We start from the raw sequence: 24,976 nt of genomic DNA, 5'->3' as shown, positions 1-24,976 counted from the left end.
CCCGCAGGATGTATTACAAATCCTAATTTGACGGAAGTTACGTGTTGACGAGGAAAAGTTACGGTGTTTCTTCTTCGGAGAAGTCATTCGTTATACAGCCGGACGTTAAGACGCGAGAAATGATGGTGGTCCGAGGATACCGCCACTCGATCAGTATTTTCCTTTAGCGTTGTCACTTTTAAAATTGCCTTTAAATCGTATTAAAATCTCGGGTCCATCAATTTTAATATATATAACGCGTTTAAACAAAACTTTAATGTATTTTTAAAAATAGCTTGTTTCTCGTGTTACGACGATACGGTGGCTGGTCATTCGTGTTCAAAGAGTGAATTGGGAGTTCTAATAAATTTTCCAGGGGTTTCATAAAATCAGCCATAACGTGGCAAGCGCCGTTATCATTTTATTTACAGGATTATTTCTTTAGCAGTAGCTACTACAGCAAGATTTAGCGGTCTTTGGAAAGAGCAGCTTTTAAACTCCACATAAATCCATCTGGCACATTCATTCGTTTTAAACTGCGCAAAAGACCGCAAGACATTGCAATCCATTTAGCTCAGCCCACTTTCTGGAATTACGTTGGAAGAACGCGGGTACTAGCTTGTGTACACGGCAAAAAATTGCTTGCTGAAACGAAGAAATACTTTCAGCGGAAATATGCAAAGACACTTCACGCTGATAATGGCATTGAACGTTGCTGAATAGCGATATAGAGAATCGCTGCTTCTAGACGTAGCTCGATATGATCAGACAGCAGCTAATATTTATGAATTTTTAATTTTTAATATGTACTGTTACGTCTACGAGGTATGGGACACCTTACAATTCTAAAATAATTGGAGATCACAAAATTGGTGATTTAATTATTTATTTCACACGTAACATTGGCAATGATCATTAGGGTAATTAGGATTTTTAGAAACTTAGAAATTTAGACATACATGAAATTTAGTACAGGTATTATTATGTAAAATATTTAGTTCCCATCGGCAAATCTTTCTGAAAATCACTAACGGTTTCTATTTATGAAGGAACTTTCTTTATTCGTTCTTATTTGACTACAGAGGCCTGGCAGTATTCAAATTCTTCGTAGCAGTCGAACGAATCAGAGGTGATTGGTGTAGAATTCTCAAGCTGGAAGCCATTTGAATGGACTTCGTTCCTTCGGATTCACCCGTTTTCTCGATTTTCCCTATGTTCCTTGCTTCTCCTTACTTCTTGAGGTATTGAAAACGTGGTTACACTGAAAAGCATCTTTCCTTTAGACGGAGAAGCTTAAGACACGAGGAAACAAGAAAGGAATTTCTAAGACAGTTCCACATAAAATACACACTGCTTCGAAAATCTCGATGGAATTATTTTCACGATTTACAATTATATTTCATCGAGTTGTTATAAACAAAAGTGTCATCTAATTGTAGAATTTTTATTATCCCCTTAATTAATTTTCAGAGGAAACAGTATTATTGGTTTTATTTTATTTCTCTCTACGAGGAAGTCCCTCACCTTTAATTTCAACAATTTTTTTAATTTATAAATTTAAATAGTTATTTATAGGTGTTATGTAAATTTACATAGTTCGCCATCTACTTGCATACTCAAAGACAGAATCCTGTGAAACTTCGAGTAACCACATCTTGTTGAGTAACGATTGTTCAGCTCAGTTTGCAAGCTACAACTCCATCCTTGGTAATTAGTCAAGTTAAGGTAACTTCGACGATCGCCAAGTGTCCTTTTTCAATATTACACAAACAGCAGAATAATTATTTTAAGTTGTCGAAGAAATTCCATAAGACATTTACAAGGTAAGCAAAATGATTAAAGTTTCAGGTTCAATTAAGACTTCTAATTTCCTAATTTTCTCTACAATTTGAATACATAGGAATACTTAGTAAAATAGATATTTAATAGCATTGCAATTTGGCAACAAGTACACCCTTCGCACCTTTCACAATTCCCTCCTCCTGCATTCGGCAAAGATTCCAAAAGCGTATCTTTCCCTTCTTTCTTGCGGTTTAATGAAAAATTACTAGCAGTTGTGGTGCACGAAACTGGCGACAGCAGAATGGAACAGACGAATGTGATTAATGGTAGGGTAAATTAGCAGAAGCCATCAGTTCGTGTTTCTTTTGCGAGTTCCTGCAACGACTCTCAATGGGGCTGTTAGAGAAAAAGAAGTGTAAGCTATCCGAAAATACGAATTCTCGTGTGCCGAAAATATATAGTATGCAAGCATATTAGGTACCTTTCAATATTTCAAGACAAAGACAAGTGCCATTGCTTGACTTGCTATAATTATATAAAATTAAGAATTACTGCGTGTACTTAAAAATAATATGAATAAATAGTAATATTGCAGGTAAAAATTATTAACGATTTATATATCAGCAGAAGTCCTAAGATGGAATAATATGGCACTTAAGGCTGCTTAATTAAGGTTTATCACAACCTACCACATTAATTAAATTTTATTTTATTTTATTCCCTTAGATATCATTTTCCTAATAAATGGAAGTCTTTCTTTTTTAAATTCCATCCGACTCAAGTACCAATCCACCCAACTCCTCCCTTGCCATTCAAGCGTTAAACGGACCTATTTCAATGACCATTTTTAACAGTTTTCTATCTAAGCAATTCCCATAACTCTCATCGAAGGTGTAACTACCTCGGATCCTCCTCGGAAAAATATTCGTAAATCGTTTCCGATTGGCGAACACAACAGACCGATAAAGCTTCGACAGAACAGTTAGCTGTTAGAGGAGGTGTAGGTAGGAGGAAGCAAAGAATTCCCTGGGGCACTCGGAATCACCGCGTTAATTCTGAGGTGTCTGAAAGTGGCTGAGCCAGGCTTACGGTTGCGCGTACCTATTCTATACAGGTAACGATCATTCTATGTATGTATGGAAGATGGTGTATGATGCGATACTGTGTTGGTAGGGGATGATGTCGGTAAGCATACAAGAGGTTAGAAACGACGAGACGGAGAACCCTTCTCGTCTGAATACCGCGATGCTTGAGTCAGCGTTGCACTTCGCCTCCCCTGTCTCACACTTGGCGAATTATCACTGCAATTCATTGTTTAAGCCGGGACAATAACAGGAACGGTTTATTGATCGATATATCCCGAATGTTTCTAATACCTGCCCCGACACCTTTTGTCCTGACCACATTCTCTATTGACCTTTCCTCGTCTCAGATTTAACCCCTTCAGCACGATAAATTCATAGATTCATTAGGATAATTTAAAAGTTCATATGCGATGCATTTTTATTTAATTTATCTTAAATAAGAAATAATGAGTTAGGTTGAAAGAGTTAAGATTAGACTTCATTGGAAATCCAATCATTGGAATGTTAAGGATGGCTGATTATAGGATATGAAATAATAACTGCGACGAATCATTTTGATCCTTTATTCAATATTTATAATCATATTTCATATTTGAACTGTTCCATTTCTCTTCATTAATTTATTCAAGCCTGATGCTAAGATTAACACCTGTTCCTCACGTATTGGCTGTCGCTGCCAATTATCGACGTCTCTTGTCTGAAGTGCTAATTGGCCCCCGGTGGTCAATGAACTTTTACCTATATTTTTTCATGGAACTTGAAACCGAAATATTCTCGGCTAAATAAATTTGTTTTATTGATATTAATTAACGAGGAAAATATAATTCTAGAGATTTAAAGTTTAACAGTATTTTTAACAAGTCTCGCTTGTTAAAGTCTATTCGGTGTGTCTGCTTTTTCTCAGGATACATTCGATGATTGAAACGTTATTGGATCTCATTCAATATCAGAACCATCGTTCCCGTCATCTTCGATACCACGCCCAATCCTATTTCCCATAACTTGAGAATCGAGTTTAAATCTTTTGAATATTCCCCCTTGCCGTGCTTCTGTCCAATTTAGACCTTAAGTCTGATCAATTTAATAATTTCAGAAAATCGTGAATGTTTAAAGAAATCAGTGGAAACATTTTGATACTATAGGAGATACATTTAATAGATAGGAACCGTGTTCTTTTCTTAAAGCTGACCCATTTTGAAACAAACCAAACTGATTCCGTTTACAAGCATCGTCGGATACCACGAAGAGGGATTTGTCTGCCAACTGGCAACTTTTACGAATCCAGAGAACTCCATTTCGTTTGCGACTAACTTTCCAATCGATGTTTACCCTGATAGGTGGCCTTTATGTTTCTTTTCCACCGAACCAACTTACCGCGTCAGCTAACTTTCAAAAATCACCGACAAGAGATACCCCTCTCGAGTTTACAGTCGACAGAGGCCAATTCGTGCAAACACGGAAAGTTGAACAACTTATCAGAGGGAAATTGAAATTTTTTAGTTTCTGTAATTAGTACTGATTATTTATAATTAAATATAAATTTTTATTAATATTACACAACGCTATTATATTTCACTAGGTATTTTACTAACTCAGACTAGACATACGTCATGGTCGAGTTCGGTCCTAGATCATCAAGCATATTCATGAAGAAAGAAGCCTTAGGCTCAGTAGTCTTCAAAAGCGACATAGACGAGGATGCTATGGTAAACGCGTGTCAGAAATAAAGGAAAGAGATTAGTAGATACTGATCTCTTCGCTATAAAGGGTACCATGCTGTCCCTCACAGTCTTCTTACCAAAAGACATCGCTACCTTCTCCATTCCATGCCCACTTCTTTCAAGAACAATGTTCCAATTTTTTAAACTTTGTATTTCTATCAACGATCAGTTTCATAATATTCAATCACTGTGTTTTTCAGACTGGCTGTCATATTTTATGTCCACAATTTTAATTTAATTTTATCAGCTGACTCTTCTGACACCTCGTCCCTTTACCTAATTAACTTATACGATTCTATGTCATATTTATTCTCGAAGGGTGGCTTATTGAGAACATTAATTTAACTTGAAATTTTTCTTTTTTAAATTTTAAGTTACCTCTTTAAATATAATTTCCAACTTTCTGATGCTATGTTGCTCTTGTAAAATATACTGTTTACAAATTCTTCTGGGTCGTTTATTATCAAAGACTATGGAAAGTTCGTTCATAGCCGAGGATCGTGATACTCGGATACATTGGTGTCATGCGAACACGATTTAAACCTTTGAAAATACTGCTTAAAGCTCGGGGCAGTTCCAATTAACCTGCCACGTTGTACGCGATATTAGTTGGATGTTGACAGTAGCCTCGATAAAATCTCTCGACAGCTTATAACTAGTCCGCTTATTATTCATTACACTTTCAAGTGCGGTCAGCCTCACCAGTGGAAAAGCAGAATTGTCGCGTGAATATCTCGCACGATGATGTTTGAGCTTGTTCCATAACGTATGTGCATAATTCCTGCCCTTATGCATACTTATTGCATTTTCTCGAATAAAGTAATATCAAAAAGAATATGATAAGATGAACAGTTAATAATAAGAACTCTCTTTTTGTATTTAAAAGGAATGGGTGATGAATTTTTGTAATAAGCATTAAATTCTGACACAAAATCTTTATTGTTAATAAATATACAAGAAACCATACAATTCACAGATTCTATTTGTAAAAACAAATGGAAATTTATTGATACAGAACAATGTATCCGAATTAAAATAAAGGAAAGATTTATTCCAATGTTAAATAGTTTTTCACTAAAATGCTTGTTAAAGTTTAGTTTTGGAATTATTTATGAAAAAGATCGACGGCGGCCGCGCAGCAGTGAAGCGCGAATTAGCCCCTATAAATCACCTGCTACGCGTTAAAGAGCCTCAGTCTGTCTTCGGACGTCAAAGAGAGAGGAGTGTGTTCTGTCAGTGCCACCATAGCGCCATCTGTACAAAAGTGGCGTAAACTACTCGACAACTAACCGATCGACTTACCTGAAGGCAGGGACACTAGCGTTACCTATTGAAGAGCAGTGGAAATTACACTACTACTTATCGACTTCCACCTGATCTACCTGATCGACATACACAAACCCTTATTTTATTTTCTGTCTTCGTTTATTTTGCTATATTTATCTTCTTACAATTAGCATGTTGAATAAACTCATTACGAGGATGAACGAGTTGATTTCATTACTCCTGTATGCCTGCATCCTTTTACATCTCTACATCTCGTAGATCCCGGCAATCATTAGATCCCCGCATCTCTTGCATATCGGTATCCCATACATCTCTGCCTTTCTCACATCACTTCATCTCTTTGATCCCGCTATGCTTTATATCGCTCTATCCCTTTATGCCTTATATTCCTCCATCCCTTACATCTTCGCTTTCTTTATATCACTGCTTTCTTTACATTACTGCTACCATTACATCCCAACATTCCTTACATCCCTACATTCTTTTCATACCTATATTCTCTTCATCCCTCCATTCTTTTCATCCATACATTCCTTATATCGCTTCATCCCTTACATCTCTACATTCCTTTCATCCCTACATTCCTTTCATACCTACATTCTCTTCATCCCTACATTCTTTTCATCCATACATTCTTTCCATCCCTACATTCCTTATATCCCTACAATCCTTACATCCCAGTATCTCCCTGAAATTGAATTTAAATTTTTGCGGCTATAAGGCCTGCGATTTTATACAAATTTAGTTCCTTTTTCAAAAACCAGATGGCGCTGATTCGAGGTCGAGATTTTAGTTCACATCTTTGTCGCTAGAGGGCCAAAATCTCTGCTTGATTTAGTTCCTTTTTCAAAAACCAGATGGCGCTGATTCGAGGTCGAGATTTTAGTTCACATTTTTGCCGCTAGAGGGCCAAAATCTTTGCTTGATTTAGTTCCTTTTTCGAAAACCAGATGGCGCTGATTGGAGGTCGAGATTTTAGTTCACATTTTTGCCGCTAGAGGGCCAAAATCTCTGCTTGATTTAGTTCCTTTTTCGAAAACCAGATGGCGCTGATTCGAGGTCGAGATTTTAGTTCACATTTTTGCCGCTAGAGGGCCAAAATCTCTGCTTGATTTAGTTCCTTTTTCGAAAACCAGAGGGCGCTGATTCGACATCGAATCAGCGCCCTCTGGTGGCGAAAAGAGGAATCAACTTACCTTTACTCGAAGCAGTCTTTGTAATATATTTATTGTAAGGGATGCAGGGATGTAAGAAATGTAGGGATGAAAAGAATGTAGGGATGAAAGGAATGTAGGGATGAAAGGAATGGAGGGATGAAAGGAATGGAGGGATGAAAGGAATGGAGGGGTTAAAAGAATAAAGGGATGAAAGGAATGTAGGGATGAAAGGAATGGAGGGATGAGAAGAATGTAGGGATGTAAGGGATGAAGCGATGTAAGGAATGTAGGAATGAAAACAATGTAGGGATGAAAAGGATGTCGGGATGAAAAGAATGCAGGGATGTAAGGAATGCAGAGATGTAACGGAACGAGGGATGTAAAGGAATTCTGTAGGGGTCCGGGGCTGGGGCCCCGGTCACCACTTACTCAGCCCGAGGAGTGCCGGCATCGGGTGTGGCCCCCGATGTCAGCGTAGTTTGGCACATGGCGAAGGATCAAAGGACACTCCCTACCGCCCTAGTGCAGGCCACCGTGGTGGTTTTAGTGGGTAAAAATCCCACACTACCCCCAGCCCCTCCCCAGGGGGGCTGAAGGTGTCTTTCTGAAGATTTCCACCACGTTAAAAAAAAAAAAAAAAAAAAAGGGTATTTAAGGGTTGTAGGAATGCTGGGATGGAAGGGATGCAGGGATGTAAGGGATACTAAGATTGCCTTGGCCTATAATGAGGGATAAAATTATATAAATAACTAGAAAAAGTAAAATAAATGAGGTCCTCGATTGAAACCCTGAAGAGGAATATAATCATAAATGTTATTCCTCCTCGATGAGCTTATTTAATAAGCAAAAAAAAGTAAATGAAGTAAATTAAATAAACTCTGGAAAAAAATTATTGTGGTTGTGCCCTCTTCATACGGACCTGATATTATCCAGGGGTGCCAGGGACCCCGAAGCGCAAATGACTATGTCTACATACCAACATAATATCATCTGGGGTGTCAGGAACCCCGAAATGCCGGTGAGTATCTTTGCATACCAATATAATACCATCCGGGGCGCCAGGGACCCCAAAGCACCCGTGACTATTTGTGCGTACCGACCTAATATCATATTGGGTTATTAAGGACCCCGAACCGCCGGTAAGTATCTCTGCATACCACTATTATAGCATCCGGGGTGCCAGGGACCCCGAAGCACTAGGGACTCTCTTTGCATACCGACATGTCATCCTGGGGTCTCAGGAACCCCGATGCACCACTGACACTGTTTGCATATCGACATTATTCCATCCGGGGTGTCAGGGACCCCGAAGCACCGTTGACACTCTTTGTTTACCGATACTACGGCATTCGGGGTGTCTGAGACCCCGACGTACCGGTGACACCGATGTTTCGCTACTCGGGGTGTCAGGGACCCCGAAGCAACTAGCGAAATATAAGAACGAAAAACAAACAAATCGTGAAACTCACTTGTTCGGAATAGTGATGGGTTTGACCGAATCTAGCGAAATATAAGAACGAAAAACGAACAAATCGTGAAACTCACTTGTTCGGAATAGTGATGGGTTTGAGCGGATCTAGCGAAATATAAGAACGAAAAACGAACAAATCGTGAAACTCACTTGTTCGCAATAGTGATGGGTTTGACCGGATCTAGCGAAATATAAGAACGAAAAACGAACAAATCGTGAAACTCACTTCTTCGGAATAGTGATGGGTTTGACCGGATCTAGCGAAATATAAGACCTATAAACGAACAAATCGTGAATCTCACTTGTTCGAGATAGTGATAGTTACGATCGAATCTGTAGCGCATGTGCACTGCAATTATTTATTATAAAACAAATTTGTAAATAATTAAGAAATTATTCACTCACAAACAATGAAGATAATATATTTGTAAATCACAAACGATTTCCAATCAATTACAGTTATCAGTTATCACCATATCTGATATGAGAGTAGGTAATGCAGCATTATGGCATCCGGGGTGTCGAGGACCCCAAAGCACCAGTCATACTCTTTGCATACTAACATTACGGTATCCGGGGTGTCAGGGACCCCGATGCATCGGTGGCGCTCTCTGTATACCAACCTGATATCATCCTTGGGGTGTTAGGGACCCCGAAGCACCAGTGACGCTCTTTGCATACTGATATTATGGCATCGGGGTGTCAAGGACCCCGCGGAGTAGCTAATTTATAGAGGCTAATTCGGGCTTTACTGCTGCGCTGCCGCGGTCGATGTTTTTCATTAATAATTCAAAAATCTAACTTTAGCAAGCATTTTAATAAAAGAGAGAATTGTAAATAAATATCTAGGAAAAGTAGGTCTTCATCCATAAAGAAAGAAAAAACAGAAATAAATTGTTATTGGAAGTACTGAAGTTTATTATTTTTATTATTTTTGCACCTAAATATCTTGTACAATTTCTTTTAATTATTATTACTATTACGTCAAATTACAATTTTCAGATTACAATAATGTATTAACTAAATCATTACTACATCTATTAAAATTATTTTTATAGAGCCGCATCAATTTTTTTTCCACTAAAAACAAGGGATAGGCTAAAATACTTCAAAATTTCTTCATACATTAATATGTGCTGTATAGTTTACCTTTATTGTACTCTTTAACAGGTAATACATGAATTTCTCACAAAAAATATAAACATATTTAAATAAATTGATATTATACAGTGGTAACTTACATTTCTGGTTTATTTATATTAATTTGCATAACTTTCATTCATTTATTCATTGATTTCGTTATTTATTTAACGAATATATGTTTAATGCTCTATGTATATAAAATACGTAAAAATGTAGATATAAACTATGAAATAACATAATAACAGTTGAAATATACAGTGCATAATTTACAAAAACAAAATGACTTGTTGCATGTCAATATATTATTATATTGAATAAATATTGAAGAAACTACGATTGCGCGTGTGATTTAATAAAATATATTACAACGTAGTGTTTTCTTATTTATAATTACAATAAATAATTTGAATATTTAATTCGAAAATCACTTTTAGCATTAAAATAGCAATAACAAAGTATTAATTGTTGAAAATAATTAATAGCACTTTAAATTGTACACTTTAACATATCAACACCTTCCATTAAAAATTTCTTAAAGCCCTTATAATTGAAATGAAAGCCCAATTCATTAATACAATAGAAAATGTTTCAGATATAATATTAATAAAATATCTAAATGAATAAATCTATTTTATAAAGGCATTAATTTTATACAAGTTTACATACAGAACTTAAAATTTTGTACACTCTTGGAACTAAACCAAAGCGTTACCTTTATAATCGTATTTATATAAAAAAATAAAACACGTATAGTTTGTTTAAATTATACCACAGTATTGCAACAAAGCTAGTTTAATATTTGTTGAACAGTAAAGAACAATATATGTAGAATTAAGCCATTAATTACTATGTTAAGACATGCAAGTATCTCTGATTATAAAGTTCAGTTGTCAATGCGCCTATAATTACTGTTGCATTATGTAAAGAATTAGCAGGATCTCTGATTAATCTAATAGAACGTTCTATATCACCTTTAAATTCCAAATATTGTTTATTTAGTACAAGTCCTTCTAGAGTTTGCATTGCTTTAATGGCTTCTGAGCTAGGCCGAATTTCTACGGCATCGAGGTCACTTGTTCCTGTAGATGCTACACCAGGTGCATAAGGTGTGAATCTCACTAATTGTTCTTCCGATTTTGATTCAGGTAATTGGGCCAAACAATATACTGCTACTGCCCGGCTTAAAAATCTACATCTAAATAAACAGAAAATACAAATTTTAACACGTTGTAAATAATTTTTTAAGAGAATTTTAATTTTGAAGTAGAATTAGTAGTAAATGTAATTACAAATAATTTAAAAACTTACCTAATCGAAAGTGGAGAAGCTTTCCTAAGACCAATTGCTCCTAATATTCCCCATCCTTGTCCTCCATCATCTGCTATAGTTAATAAAGTGTGTGCTAAACCTTTGAGAGCCCTGGCAGCAATTGTTGTATTTTCACTGTACTGACATTGTCTGTGTGCTAATTCACACGTTTTAGCCCATAAAAGAGGTAATTTTTCTTCGTTTATATCCCTAAGTAAATAAATTAATTGAATGTAAAACAATCAATATACTAGTTGCACTCATACCCACATATTAGTATAAAAATACTAACGTTGCCTTAATAGTAGCAATCCAGTCAATTAAATTAATAAGAAGCATTCCTTCCTCCCTAATATCTCTACATAACGGAAGTCGCTTAAGTAAAACAGAATACAAAGCAAGAAGTCTTCCTTCGGAAATCAATAACGATTCCAATGGTGGTTGTCTAGGTACTACTGATTGTAAAATTGTTAAGACTGAAGCCCATGTTGGTGTAACATCCTCGAATGCTAAAATACAAATGAATATTTTGTAAAAGTTCTCAAACTTCGAGAAGAAAATTACGAAATATGAGAAAACACGGACGCGAAATGTAAAAAAATTCATACCATTAAATTTAAAATATGCTTCTAAAGCAGCCTCCATTAATTCTCCAAGTATAGATGATGAAGTAACTGTTGTCGTCATGACTTTAAGTATACCTATAAGAATTGGATTAGTGGCTCTCCTTTCTGCAAGCCATGTTGTCCAGCTAGTACGGAGATTTTCCATAAGAAACCCACTTTGATTCATAGTATAAAGCAATTCGGTTACTAATAAACTTGCTTCTGCAATTTGTTGTGATTCTGAAACAGCTAAATAATTATTTTTCTATTAGTACTTCTATAACATAATATCACTTAATATAAACATTCTGTACTTACTATTCAGAATAATAAACTCCATATCGTCTAACATTTCTAACAGTACATTGGTAAATGCTTTTGGATATGTAGATATCAATGATTTATGCCGAGTCGAACAGGTGATCAACAGTTTAACCGAAGAACGAATGTATATTTGTCTCTTTTTTAATGTAGTAGGATGAAAATGAGTTATAGCAGGGTCATAGCCTGCTGCAATCTTTAATAAACTATTAGATAAAATTTATTAGCAAGCATTTAATTTAAGGTAACTATAAAATCAAACTAATATAATTATACATACTTGTATACAGCAGTATCTATAGCATTATTTTGGCCATCATCAATAGAAAGAACAACTCTTGGATCACAGCTCATAACATACCAATTAATTACGTGATCATATGCTGTTGCATCTAGTAGATGCCAAAAAAATTTGTCAGCCTCATTGACCAAATCAAGTGCTTTGTCATTCTAAAATATAATACAATCCCAAATTTATATTAATTAAGTTAATTGTTTCAATATAGTATTTTTATATTTTGCTAAACCTTTCTAAATGATTCGTATTTAATTTTTCAATTACCTGTTTAACATTTGGTTCGTTGGATAACTTCACCAATAAATTTAATAAACACACATGCATTCTTGCTGCAACCGATAATGACTGTGTTGCTAATAGATCATTCATCCAAGCTGTCCAATTCACGCATGTAAATATACTTCCAAGAAATAAGTGACTATCAGGTAAGTATTGATCAACCACTTTTACCATGAATTCAATATCATTGAGTGTAGGGTAAAATCGATCCCATGGTAATGTCAAAAAATTGCCATGAATGACATTTAAAATATGATTTTTAACTGATGCGTGCGCAAAATTAGTCACATAAAATTGCCAGATGAAGCAAAGAACTTTATTGGATGTTGGCAATGTATCAAGAACAAAACGGATGCATTCGACAAACATTGCTACAATTTTGTTTGCAAATAAACCATCCGTAATAATCCATGGTAACAAAACGGATCTATCATCGGTAAGCTGTTGAATCCATGCAGCAGTTGGTTCCTTCAAATTCCGAGTCCAATATGGTGTAACCCATGGCGAATACATTTCATTTAAGACAGGCCATATTTTTTCGCATACTTCAAACAATAAAATTATAGATATAATATTTACTACAAAAATGAGACAGAATATTATATTTAAAAATCTTACGTTGATCTCCTAAAGAACCTCTATCAAATTGAAGGGTAAGCGCAACAAGAGCATGACCCACCATGCCAAGAAATATGCTTAATGGTTCAATGTAAACTCTATATTTTGGATATAATCCATAAAGACCGTACTGTAAACGTTCTTGCGTAAAATGTTTACTTAATAATATGGCTGTGTCATGTATCTGTAATAAAACATACAATATATGAATTTGTTATACCTACGTTAAAAAATAATTATTATTTCATATGTTGAAAAACGTACTTCTTGTAAAGAAAGAAGCCTTTGCTCAGTTGCATAGTGACGAATATCATCTCTAATTTTAGATAAATGAACTGAAAATGTTTTTGATTTGCCGCTAAGAACTCTTAATAAATCTTGCCAAACATCTAGTGACAAGTTTTGACTTTCACTACTTTTTAGTACAGCATTTAAAACTTCACCATAGTGTTCGGGAAATTTATGTAACAAAATAAGTTGTAAATGCTTTCTAAACAACTGTAAGAAAAAATATTGTTTTAAAACATTATAATCCATTCACTGTTTACCTGTTATATAAATACCTCGTGTAATATCAATTTTTCCTCTTGTGGAGTGAAACCAATATTGCAAAGAGCTCTAGATACTAAGTCTATAAATGTTGATCGTTCACTCAATCTCGGACGCTTATAATTTAACCAAGATCCTACGTCAAACTAAAATAAAAATATATACATCACAAGCAATAAATAATATATAAATGATACCAAGAAAATTTATGCATGCATCAACGTACTTTCGATAACAATACGAAACAAAGATCAACATTCATGCCTGTAGATAATTCAACAACGGTTTGATACATCTGTAACAATGCCGAAGCACCACCAGCAACAGGTGTAAAATAAGGTCCGAGTAAACCACCCAGATTTTGTTTTTGTATTATAGTGTTTAACAACTGTGGAGCCTGACTTTCCTCTCCATTAATAAACGACTGTTAAAATATTTGTATTACAATGTATTCAATAAAATTGTTGATATACAACTCAATTATACCTACTTGCCCTAATTTTTCTAAACAAGTGGTAATAAGTTGTTTCGTTGGTGGACAGAACGATGCTTCCTCTGTATAACAATCTATGAGATAATAAAATAATTTAATTCCACTTTCCTGAAGTTTGTGTAGTACCGTTGTATTTTCGTTCGTGCGACTTATACTTATTTCATGTTCTAACATTCTGTAATAAAATTCATATTTACATTAATATGTTTTAATACACTTTGTAAAGAACATTATATACATACGTGACTAAGTGATCTATAGAAACACATCCTTGAGTTACTTTACTAGGTGGTGGCTGACTAGCCTTTATCAATAAATTTTCATACTCTGCTCTATTTTGTGTTATCATGTGATTAACACTATCACTAATATGAGATTCCGGTGCCTAAATATTAAAACATTATATGAATAAATTAAATGACCCATATATAAAGTAAGAAAGAACTATTATTAATTTCTAATTACCTTAATTCTAATTACTGCTGGACCAGCACAATGAACAGTAACTGGTGTTCCTGATCTAACTTGTTTTTGATTTGGACTTACTGGATCACACAGTGCATGCAGTGTTACCTGGTTCTCGTGTTCTTTATAAAGCATGGGTATTAATTCCAAGAAACTGGAATCTACTGCTGTGTGCTCCGAAACCAATAAATTATACGTTTGAGCATAATCTAATATTACTTTAAAATATGGCTTAATAAAGTTAACAACAGAAGCAGAATTATATAAATTCTCCTTAAGTAAGCAATTAAACTCCATTTGATTTCGACTTAAAAGTGGTGGTGGAACCGGATGTTCATATGTAGTTAATCTTTTAAAAATTCTCTGTAATGGTTCAACCATTTTAAGTAACATTGTTGGTGCATCTGTTTCTCTTGGAAATTGATTTTCTTGGTCTCTACAACACATATACTCCCATTCTTTAACTGCCATTATTTGATTTTGTTGAATTGTCCAATAATCAATATATTCTAACCATGGAGCCTATTCAAATAAATATAAAAGACAATACAAAAATTTATATTTATAACAAGTAAATTAAGATATTTATATCTTACCCAATCGTCTTGAATAAGTTGTATTAATTTTTGTGACATATATTGTGGGGGTAATGCAGGTAAATAAAGGCTTGGTTCCTGTAATCTCGGTTCCTCAAGCCATAAACTCAAGGTTTTATAAAATCTGCAAAAATATTTTTAAAATATTGATTTTGACAAGTTTGTTTGTCTACCGTGTTTAAATATTACACACTTCGCTGCATTAAAATAAAATATTCGTCTCTCATCGGTAATTGGCTTCCCATTATCCAAATCTGTCTCGCCTTTTAATTGGAAGTACATAGTCGTATCGTACAATCGCTTTTTCAATTTTTTTAAATAACTCAAATTAATCATGCCCTCAAAGAATTTTTCACCAATTCCACAATAATCAATAACTCTAGAAGAGAAGGCTACATTGTAATTTGTATACGTAAAATGTTCGAAACTGAAATTTATTTGTTTCATTTAAAACCAACCCTGGCATTGTTGGAACTCTAGCAAGAAATAAAGCAAAGAAATTTTGCCAAAACAAAGGCAAAATAGGGTGATCCATAGGTGTATCTAGAGCTTGTTGAGACCAACGGTATATGAATAATCCATTGGCTCCAAATGGTTGCATTTTTACTGTAACACAAGCTTTCTGAAATAAATATTAAATACAAATAAAAGCATGTAACAGGTATCATATGTTAAAATATATTCATTTTGTAACATGATATACATACTTTAACAGCAGTATCCAGTGAAATTTTAGGCTGCATTGATAACTCTCTTAGAATTTCACGCCATAATCCAGTTTTAATTTCTCTGTTATATTGTTCAGTTACCAATATTTGATAAGCAACCCAAATTGATTGAGTAGATCCTTCTAGGGCACTAGTTGAATTGGATGAACCAGTTACCCAATTAAAAAATGATCCAAATGATGCTATTACATTTCGATTAGATGTATTCTGAAAATAATTCATTAACTTATAAATATTATAATTTCAGGCTTAGGAACATACTTTAATATGAATAGATAATTTATGATTTAAATTTAGATGTAAGTAGGAGTATTTAAAAATAACTATTTCCTACTAAACACTGCTATAAAATATTGTAAATAAACGTATTCTAAACGAGGGGGAAAAAATCATACCTCATCATTTTCCTGTATGGTAAGCTAGTAAAATAAATATATTCTATCAGTGGATTCAAAATAAATTTACTAAAATGAACTATTTTAATAAGATATATATTAAAATGAATAATAATAACAGGATTAAAACATAAGTAATAATGTAGATTTAAAATATTCTTACGGAAAGAAGGCGATGAAACACATTTTCCACTGTTGATTTTACATCTACATAAAAGAATGTAGCACTAATGACCGTGTCCATCAAATACATTATACTTTGATCTTTATTCCAATCTGGTATCAATACAAGTACATTTAACCATAAATATACAAAATGCTTTGGAGTTTGTAAATGATACCTGTAAAGCAATAATTTAATATTCGATAATGTATTCTTCAAAAAAATAATTAATTACCTTTTGAAATTATATAAATGTGAATGTATCATATTCGAAAATTGTTTCAATATCGTTCCAGGGAATTCAGGAGCTATAAAACTCTTAGCCATTTTCATGTAGGATCGATCAGCCATAATTAGAGACATAATCAAACTAATAAATTTGTCATTTTTGAGTAATGAATCAACGCACTCCAAAAATAATGGTATAATATGATGCAAACATATAAGTATTTGTTCATATTTACAATAATATTGTAATATTTGTAACTGGCTGAAACCTTTTGAACATATCAATGGTACAGAGTGGCCCCATAATGTCATAACTGTTGCTACATAACATGCAATTGGTTGTTTCTCCCTTATGCCAATGGTTAAAATTTCTAAATATGAATCAGAATCCATATCAGGTACATTAGAAAATGCTTCAGCAGGATTTAAAAGAGCATTGTGACAAAGCGCTTCTGTTTGGTCAAGTTGATGTAATCTAAGTCTTGAAATCACATCCCATGCCCACAATGAAAATGGATGCTGAGCATTCTGAGGCCTAATCATCGATGAAACCTATACATTATAATTTAACATAAATAAAAATTATAAATTTATTTGATTAAATATGCATTTACATGATATTTGTAAATCGTACCTGTTTAACGCCTTCTTGTAATAAAGATGCTTGAGTGGAAGTATCAGGTACATATTTCATCGTTAACTCAACAATCAATAACGCTATGCGTCTATGTAAATTAATAGGAAGATATAAAGTACCATTCCTGTAACAAAAAAAATTATTATATCTTCATTGCAGTATACCTATTCATCTAACGGTAAAAAGTATGTTCTTACTCATCAAATCCCCAATTTAAATGAGTAAGAATTACACGAGCTAATTGATTTTCAGTCGATGTTAATGGATGTTGATGCAACCAAACAGAAAGAATTTTTATATCCTCCTCTTGTGGAACCCATTTATCTATCTTCAATTCGGTAAATAAATATAAACTTAGCTGAAAATAACAAACGTAAGAATAATTAATTCAAACATGAATTATTCATAAAGAAATATAATAACGTTTTTATTTATACCTTTCCAGCTAACACAAAGTTATCTCTTAACTTCTGTAAAATATCTGATAAAAGTGAAGGATATTTGTTTGTTAAATTTGATAAAAGAAACCGAGCATCCTTTGAGCAAGAATGTTGTGTCTTTTTACTGAGAAATCCGATCTGTAAATAACAGCTATTAATCATTACCCACATGTTTCAAACAATATATAATAAATACCCAATATATACTTGAAATAAATCTATAGTCGTTGTCCTTATGAAATGGTAATCTTTCTCAACTCTTGCCATAGCCATATTGGTAAAAGTTGTTAAAAGGAAATATGATTCATCTCCTGGCATGGTACTTAACTTCTCTTCGAATTGTTGACGAAGTTCAGGATTGTTTAATTCATTTTCCCAATCTATAATATCACCAATATATTTAATTGTATGTTACCCAATATCCATTTATTCTTAAATTACATACAGTTGTACATACTGCGTATACATGTATTAGAATTGTACATATCCGTTTGCGTACAATCAGTGTGTAAAATATAAAATATCTGCCACAAAGTGTTGGACGATATTAAATGATATGGAACAGTAGCTAAGTATTGCCATGCGCCTAAGCGGCGCGAAGAAAATATACACAGAATTGCTCTTAGAAAAAAGCAATCGAATTCAAGTTGAAGTTTTAACAATACTGATGCATCAGTAATCTGTAAACCATAATTAAATAATAATTTTTGTCGTTACATGAAGATACTATGAAATATTGTGAGACCATGGTAACTCTACCTGGCTTCTATCAAATTCTTCCCACTGATCACTAGTATATTGCACAATATCTCTGATTAATGCACTTAATCGTTTAGTTAATTGTCTATATCGTGGAGAATCATATGTTTTTAGTCCTTGTTTCAAAAGTTTAACAACAGTTGTAAAAAATGCGAATAGTCGCAGTAAATGATGGTGTGTAATATAGCGTTTGTCCTGGTGATAACCATCATTCTGACATTGAATGTACAACACATGTTCAAACATTTTATCAAAAGGAATTTGACGAATCAAAGAAATAAGGTCACTTTCATATAAGTTTACACCAGCGTTAGCGATATCCTCATCTTCTTCGCCTTCTTCATCTAATATAACCCAAACTGTATCACTGAGACTACACGATGCATCTTGCAACGATAGTTGTACCTAATAACATACACTATGCTATTTATATAAAGATCATTTGCTATATTATAATTATTTAAATACCTGTTCAATAAATTTTTCCCTTTCTTTAATCGGTAATAAAATAACAGCTAGGGTAGCTATTACATGATCCAGATATGGATCATTCAATGGTGATATGCTTAGTTTATTAAACTGCTGTGGTACTGGAGGTTGAATATAACTAGATGCCCAATTCATTACTCCACCAGGGCATCTTAAAATATGATTCAGTAGAAATAGATGATCCTGCCAGGTTGCTACCCTTAATAAAATAGCTACTAGCTTCGTAAGCCAATCTCTAGTTTCTGTTACAAATCTCCCGTCTTTTAATAATTTTCTTTGAAAATTAAATAATATTGTGATGCACGTTCTAATTTCTAACAATTGTGGAATAGTTTGCGACGATGTATGCATTGATAACAGATTTACAGGGGCATTTTGAGGAAGATTTACGAATTCCTTACAAGAAGTGCACACTCGTTGAATATAATGTTCAATTTGTAATTTTAATGTTTCTGCTTCATAACAATATAATGCCTGGGTATTGTGCAACATTTCCTTTATTGCTGATAAATTTCGAGACAGATTTACTAATGCTCGACTGTTAAAACGTGCTATTGAATATTCGTGAGTAGCGACAACTGGATTTCCATCCTGACATTCCCCTGATTCGGTAATATAAGCCTTGTCTAATTGCCATAATTGCTTTTGTATTTCTCTACAACTTTTTTTCAGTGCTTCCAGTTCGTGCGAGTTAATAATTAAATGGTTTCTGGCACGAAGATAATTCATTAGAAGCTCGTATAATTTATGCTGCTGTTTAACTGTACTACTGATAAGTTGAGTTTCTGTGAATTCTGAAATAAACATATCAATAGATGCTAATTCATCGTTTTTATATAATGATTCCAACTGGATGTCTGTAAATGGTATAACTTCTTTAAAAGTAGCATGTATATCCTCTTTATTCATAACAAAATTTGATTTTGTTTTTGTGGTTTGTCTTTCATGTGTCACATTTTTCAATTCTGAGGGACTCAAACTAGACTGACATTGACTAGATACTGTACTTTCATTTTTGAGAGAATCAGATGGAGGATCATCTAATTCTACAGTAGAAATTGATGTTTTAATATTCTCTATCTCTTCTTCCATAGTGTTTTTCAGTGGCATATTCTTTGAAATACTTTCAATTCCACCATCAACTTCATCCTAGAATTGAATTTGTCATGTTACAACATTAATAAAACCTCAACTACAAAGAAGTTCAAATATTAAAATTACTTACTACATTATTTGTATCTTCTGTACTACATTTTGCATCTATTACAGTTGTCTGAGCAGACTGTTGCTCGTACTCTTCAGTATCAATTGCTGCAGAATGTAATTCACTTTCCATGTTTTCAATACATTCTCCTTTAGGGTAAGTTATAGAGGATTCGCTGGAAAAACATTTGTGCTTTTCCACCATTGGAACCTCTGGTATATGCTGTTTTACAGGAAACTTTCTAGTCTTATCTTTTTCTTTTTTCTGGAAAAATATTTTATTATTAGGCAATTTTAATATATGATATTAAGTATTAAAAAGAAGAAATAATAACATCAAACGTACCATAACCTATGATACGTTTTCAAAACAAACTAAATGTCAAATTACTAGTGAATCCCATAAGTGTATTCTTTACTCAAATATTTTGAATTTAATGTTTCTATACATATATTTAAAAAACATGCTTCTCCTATGTATAAGGAGCTTAGAACTTAAATTATAATGAAATAACTTTATAAGTAAAAGAACTACAAAAAATAAAGTTCTACCTGTCGTTTTAACATCTCCATTGTTTACACATATAATTTTATATTATACTCTTCAGATACATCGAATTTTTGCTCAGTCAATGAATTATAAATTGTTTATTCCACAATGAATTTCAATAACGTTATTTACTTGATGCGTAACGTTACAGTTTAGTATTTATTATTGATTCTTATATAATCTATTACGTTTGAAAACATATTGAAATTCAACAGTAATTTACTTTTATACGACACTCAACATTAGTATTGTTGAATCATTAATTTTAACATTTTACATACTAAATTCGTATGGAAAATTTCACACAATAGCTGTCAAGAAAATGACATATTTTCAATTCCTAGTTTATCTACAGAGACCCCTGTACAAATAGAATAAAATGTTATCATCCAATGATAAAAAGTACGACTACAGGCAGGAAGTAATAAAATAAGACAACAGTAGGTAAAGTATCGAGTACAGTTAACTTCCCCCGGGAAAATAAAATTACAGAAAAACTAGAAATTCTCAAAACCGGCTAAATTTCCGAAAACCTTTAAATCGAATTTAGCTGAAATTTTGTAAAAAGCTTTATTTTATATGAAAACAATATTTGCGAGAAAAATTTTTGACGATTTAAAGGCATAGTCTTTCACTAATTTATATTTAGGAATCAAATTAGGGACATTGTGAGATTGTGTTTTCTTCATAATTGATATTTATTATTGTTTTCAAACATTTTCCCAGGCAAGTGTATAACGGAAAATTAATTTTTACGAATATAACAAACTAGAACATTGTGTAAATACTGTTACATTAAAACTTGTTATTAAAATAAATCATCAATGTACTCCACTGTACTCTTGCCGGAAATTTGGGCGTCGCACGTCGTAACAATTTATTGATGAAACAAGTCAATTTGATTACATTGGAAATGTGTTAAATATTACTTATAAAAACCAAAATGAAGGTGATTCATTCGTTTTATCATCCCTTGTGGGGATCGAACCCACGACCTTTGGATTAGAAGTCCAACGCGCTATCCTCTGCGCCAAAGGGACCGTGCAGCATGATGATTTCCTGACATTATACAAACTTATATTATAAAAAAATTATTGTTTCTGGTCACAATCGATGATAAACTGCAACATTAAAAATTACCAATATACTATCTTGAATATAAAATCGAGATCAATTTATTCTTCAATTTTCATATACGAACTTACAATTGCAGCTCTTAGCTCAATATCGTTTTCCTTGAAATTTCAAAAGTTTTTAAATCTCTACAATCTACAGGAAACGATATCGATTACCAGGTCATACCACGAGGAGGTGGCTATAAGTAGTGACCCTCCCAAATCGCCAAATCCTAACCACCCTCCATTATAAAATACACCTCGTCCGTCAAGTTATTGTCAACTTGAGAGACGCGTTTTGGCTCTAATTAAATTAAATGTTGCCTAAATGATACACATAGATTCTGATAAAAATGTTAAATATTTCTTCAAATTGTACTAAAAAGCATCAAAATCAATATATACCATTTGGATAATATTTCTTAATAATAAGTAATGAGAGATAAGAATGGCAAATTGTTTGTCATATTATGGTGTAAATTAACAAATAAAACACTGAAAAACAATCTACACGAAAAGAGATAGAAATAAAACTAGTTCCTGGGTAGTTTTCGGCTATTAGTCATGCATAATGGAGAAATTACATGTAAAAGATACGACTCACCAATCGTCGACTTAGACCACTGAACGTACGTGCATCACGGGAGGGCGATGGAGGAGATTTTCTCCTGACCTTTTCCTTTGATACTTCTTTCTTATCGTCCATTGTGTTGTTAATATTAAATGTCTTTTCGATTGTTAAAGAGTCGTCTTCACTCATCAAAGCACCCATCTGAAAAACAAAATGGCAACGATGAACGAATGTTCCCATTGATCCGTATTTTTGATACAGTTATAAAAGATTATTTTTTATAATAAATTAATAAAATAACAATTATTTTACTAATCTTCAAATAAAATTTGATATAATACCTAACTCTGCGTTCAATCACATTAGCGAATCCATTGAAATACAAATGGCTATGTGTAGAAACACCTGAAAAATCATCCGATTAAATGTATAAATAAAATGTATAATTGTGCAATATAGAAAAACACTAGAAACATACATGAACAGGAATTAGTTATTAATTTTGATAGTACACGACATTGCCAGTGAGAATCCCGCGACGGTCTTAGCGAGACTGACTAAACAACCTGAGACTGACTTTGACCTGCAAGTTCAAACGATAATAACAAGACAGTTATGTGTTAAATTAAATACAACGATCGCTTTCACCTCGATCCGAAATATTTATATAAAATGATTCATAAATGATTAATAAAATATTTATGAACAAATTGCATTTGCTTTGAATGTCCAACATTCATTAACGATACATACGTATATTAAATTTCAATCAGGTATTTAATGACGTCCAATTTCGTGAATAAGTTATTCACGTAATTTCATTGTCTTTAAAAGAATTTATAAATTACAACAAAAATTACTTTCTCTGCCAGTTTGTTGCTTTTTAATTTAGTTCTTAAGTGATTAAAATACTTTGTCATTTTGTAAGTAGTTTTTTCATACAAATTAAGAAGTTAAAATACTTGCATCGATAAATAATTTATTAAGAACTGGACAGACGTAATACAAAATGAAATTGGAAATCAATTACAAACAAAAGAGCTCATCATCAAGCAACATTTACTGGAATTGAGATGAATTTCCGCTTTGTCTGCGTTGCGACGTTAATCCCAATTGTTTCATATTTGCGTGAAAATTACCTATCAGGATAATTCGCTGCTGGGGTGATATCAATGGTAGCCGTATCATCAACCAATCACAGACTAGCTAGAAATCAATGTAATTGTGGAAGAACCAATGGAAATTCATTGGATAAACCGCATGCGCGTATCTGACACCGTATCAAGCTATCATTAATGTTCTTTACCTGCATTCTATTGTGGGTGTTACGATTATTACAAATCCAATAATTTTGTTTAATTGTGATATAATAATAAAGATAAATAAGCTTGTATAATATTAAAATTTTCAAACATCTTTTTACTCATAATATAAGTAATATTATAAGTAATAAGTAGCGTATAAATAATAATTGCACTTCCTTAAATTTAAATTAGGATCAAGATTTCAATGCTATAGGATAGAAAAGAATGAATATCAATGAAAAGGAAATACGTACATAATTCGCGATAAGAATCAACCCTCTGAGGGTTGAACATTTCAATTGATGGACGAGAAAGGAATTCTCTACCGCGGATTGTTCAATGTGTAGTTAATCGTAAATACGAAAGATATTGCGAGATTAATATCTCCTCACGAATTTTAGTCATAAATTGCTTCTTTTTCTATAACATTTTCTAACATTATTTTCTTTTGAACGCTGGTGCAAGATAATGATTTTTATAATTACGTAAAATCTATCAAAATCTCTTTATAATTAATTACACATGGCCACTGCAAATTGAAATTGATATAACAGTAAAGAATTATTTTCTGAAAAATTATTTTTTTAACAAAATTATCAATTTATATTCCTAATGAAAACAACATAAAATCCCCGATATTAAAAGCTATTTTTTAAATATATTTATAATGAAATAAGTTGGGAAAGCTTATCAGTTATATGCACGAATTGTCCGTTCCGATTTCACGGTGTAATTCTAAATAATAATCAGTTTTGATTCAAGTGTTTCTCTTTCACAGACCATAAACGTCTGCAGGTGCTCTTTCGCAGAGGGGCGTTACAACGATGACAACGAAATTATTTGATACCGAAGAGATTGGGGGTGGTGGTATACCGCTGATAGTGGGGAACGTCCATCGGGGGTAGGGAGGTACAACCACCGGAACATCCCTTCTATTTTCATACTAACCATGAAGCAAGAGAATGGACGTTGCAAACAGATTTCAGATAACTGTGCTACTTTCTACCGTGTCATTTCATTTCACATATTTAAAGTATTACAAATCTTTTAAAGTGTTTCAAAAACCTACAGTAAATTAATTTCGTGAATTGAGTATTTCAAAAATCATTTTTATGCATACAAATTTATGAACTGTAAATAAATAAATAAAAAAGATTGATATGTTACACGTAAAATAAGTGTTGAAAGTGATCAAAATGTTCTGTTATTATAAATCTTGATCCTTATGGAATAAAAA

General features: G+C 33.1%; 1 protein-coding gene, 1 long non-coding RNA gene and 1 other non-coding gene across 5 annotated transcripts; all 3 read right to left on the bottom strand.

Annotated features, from left to right (window-relative positions):
* Window positions 1–9,791: 9,791 nt before the first annotated feature.
* Epg5 (ectopic P-granules autophagy protein 5) lies at window positions 9,792–20,890 on the bottom strand. Of its 3 annotated transcripts, XM_034320569.2 has the most exons (30): window positions 20,752–20,890; window positions 20,222–20,464; window positions 18,976–20,145; window positions 18,508–18,912; window positions 18,206–18,428; window positions 17,956–18,128; window positions 17,746–17,886; window positions 17,506–17,666; window positions 17,306–17,432; window positions 16,679–17,223; window positions 16,444–16,621; window positions 16,281–16,304; window positions 15,865–16,092; window positions 15,616–15,779; window positions 15,351–15,536; window positions 15,158–15,281; window positions 14,562–15,083; window positions 14,339–14,481; window positions 14,094–14,271; window positions 13,830–14,027; window positions 13,618–13,749; window positions 13,319–13,552; window positions 13,055–13,238; window positions 12,422–12,981; window positions 12,140–12,309; window positions 11,857–12,065; window positions 11,542–11,787; window positions 11,226–11,442; window positions 10,934–11,143; window positions 9,792–10,820 (listed from the first exon to the last, which is right to left on the bottom strand). In XM_034320569.2, the coding sequence occupies exons 1-30, from the start codon at window positions 20,770–20,772 to the stop codon at window positions 10,472–10,474; spliced, it is 7,665 nt and encodes a 2,554-aa protein (XP_034176460.2). In that variant the 5' UTR covers window positions 20,773–20,890; the 3' UTR covers window positions 9,792–10,471. The 3 variants fall into 3 exon arrangements, with proteins under 3 accessions (XP_034176460.2, XP_034176462.2, XP_034176463.2); XM_034320571.2 differs by lacking the exon at window positions 16,281–16,304 and having other exon boundaries at window positions 9,793–10,820; XM_034320572.2 differs by lacking the exons at window positions 9,792–10,820; window positions 10,934–11,143; window positions 11,226–11,442; window positions 11,542–11,787 and having other exon boundaries at window positions 11,892–12,055.
* Window positions 20,752–24,317, bottom strand: LOC117602491 (uncharacterized). The gene is made up of 3 exons (XR_013063233.1): window positions 22,777–24,317; window positions 22,469–22,636; window positions 20,752–21,808 (listed from the first exon to the last, which is right to left on the bottom strand). It is a non-coding gene; the product is annotated as an uncharacterized LOC117602491 (long non-coding RNA).
* Window positions 21,717–21,789, bottom strand: TRNAR-UCU (transfer RNA arginine (anticodon UCU)). Its single transcript has one exon. It is a non-coding gene; the product is annotated as a tRNA-Arg (tRNA).
* Window positions 24,318–24,976: the final 659 nt, after the last annotated feature.

This window comes from Osmia lignaria, chromosome 13, assembly GCF_051020975.1.
Source record: "Osmia lignaria lignaria isolate PbOS001 chromosome 13, iyOsmLign1, whole genome shotgun sequence".
Lineage (NCBI taxonomy): Eukaryota > Metazoa > Arthropoda > Insecta > Hymenoptera > Megachilidae > Osmia > Osmia lignaria.
This window is presented reverse-complemented; position numbering and strand designations above follow the sequence as displayed.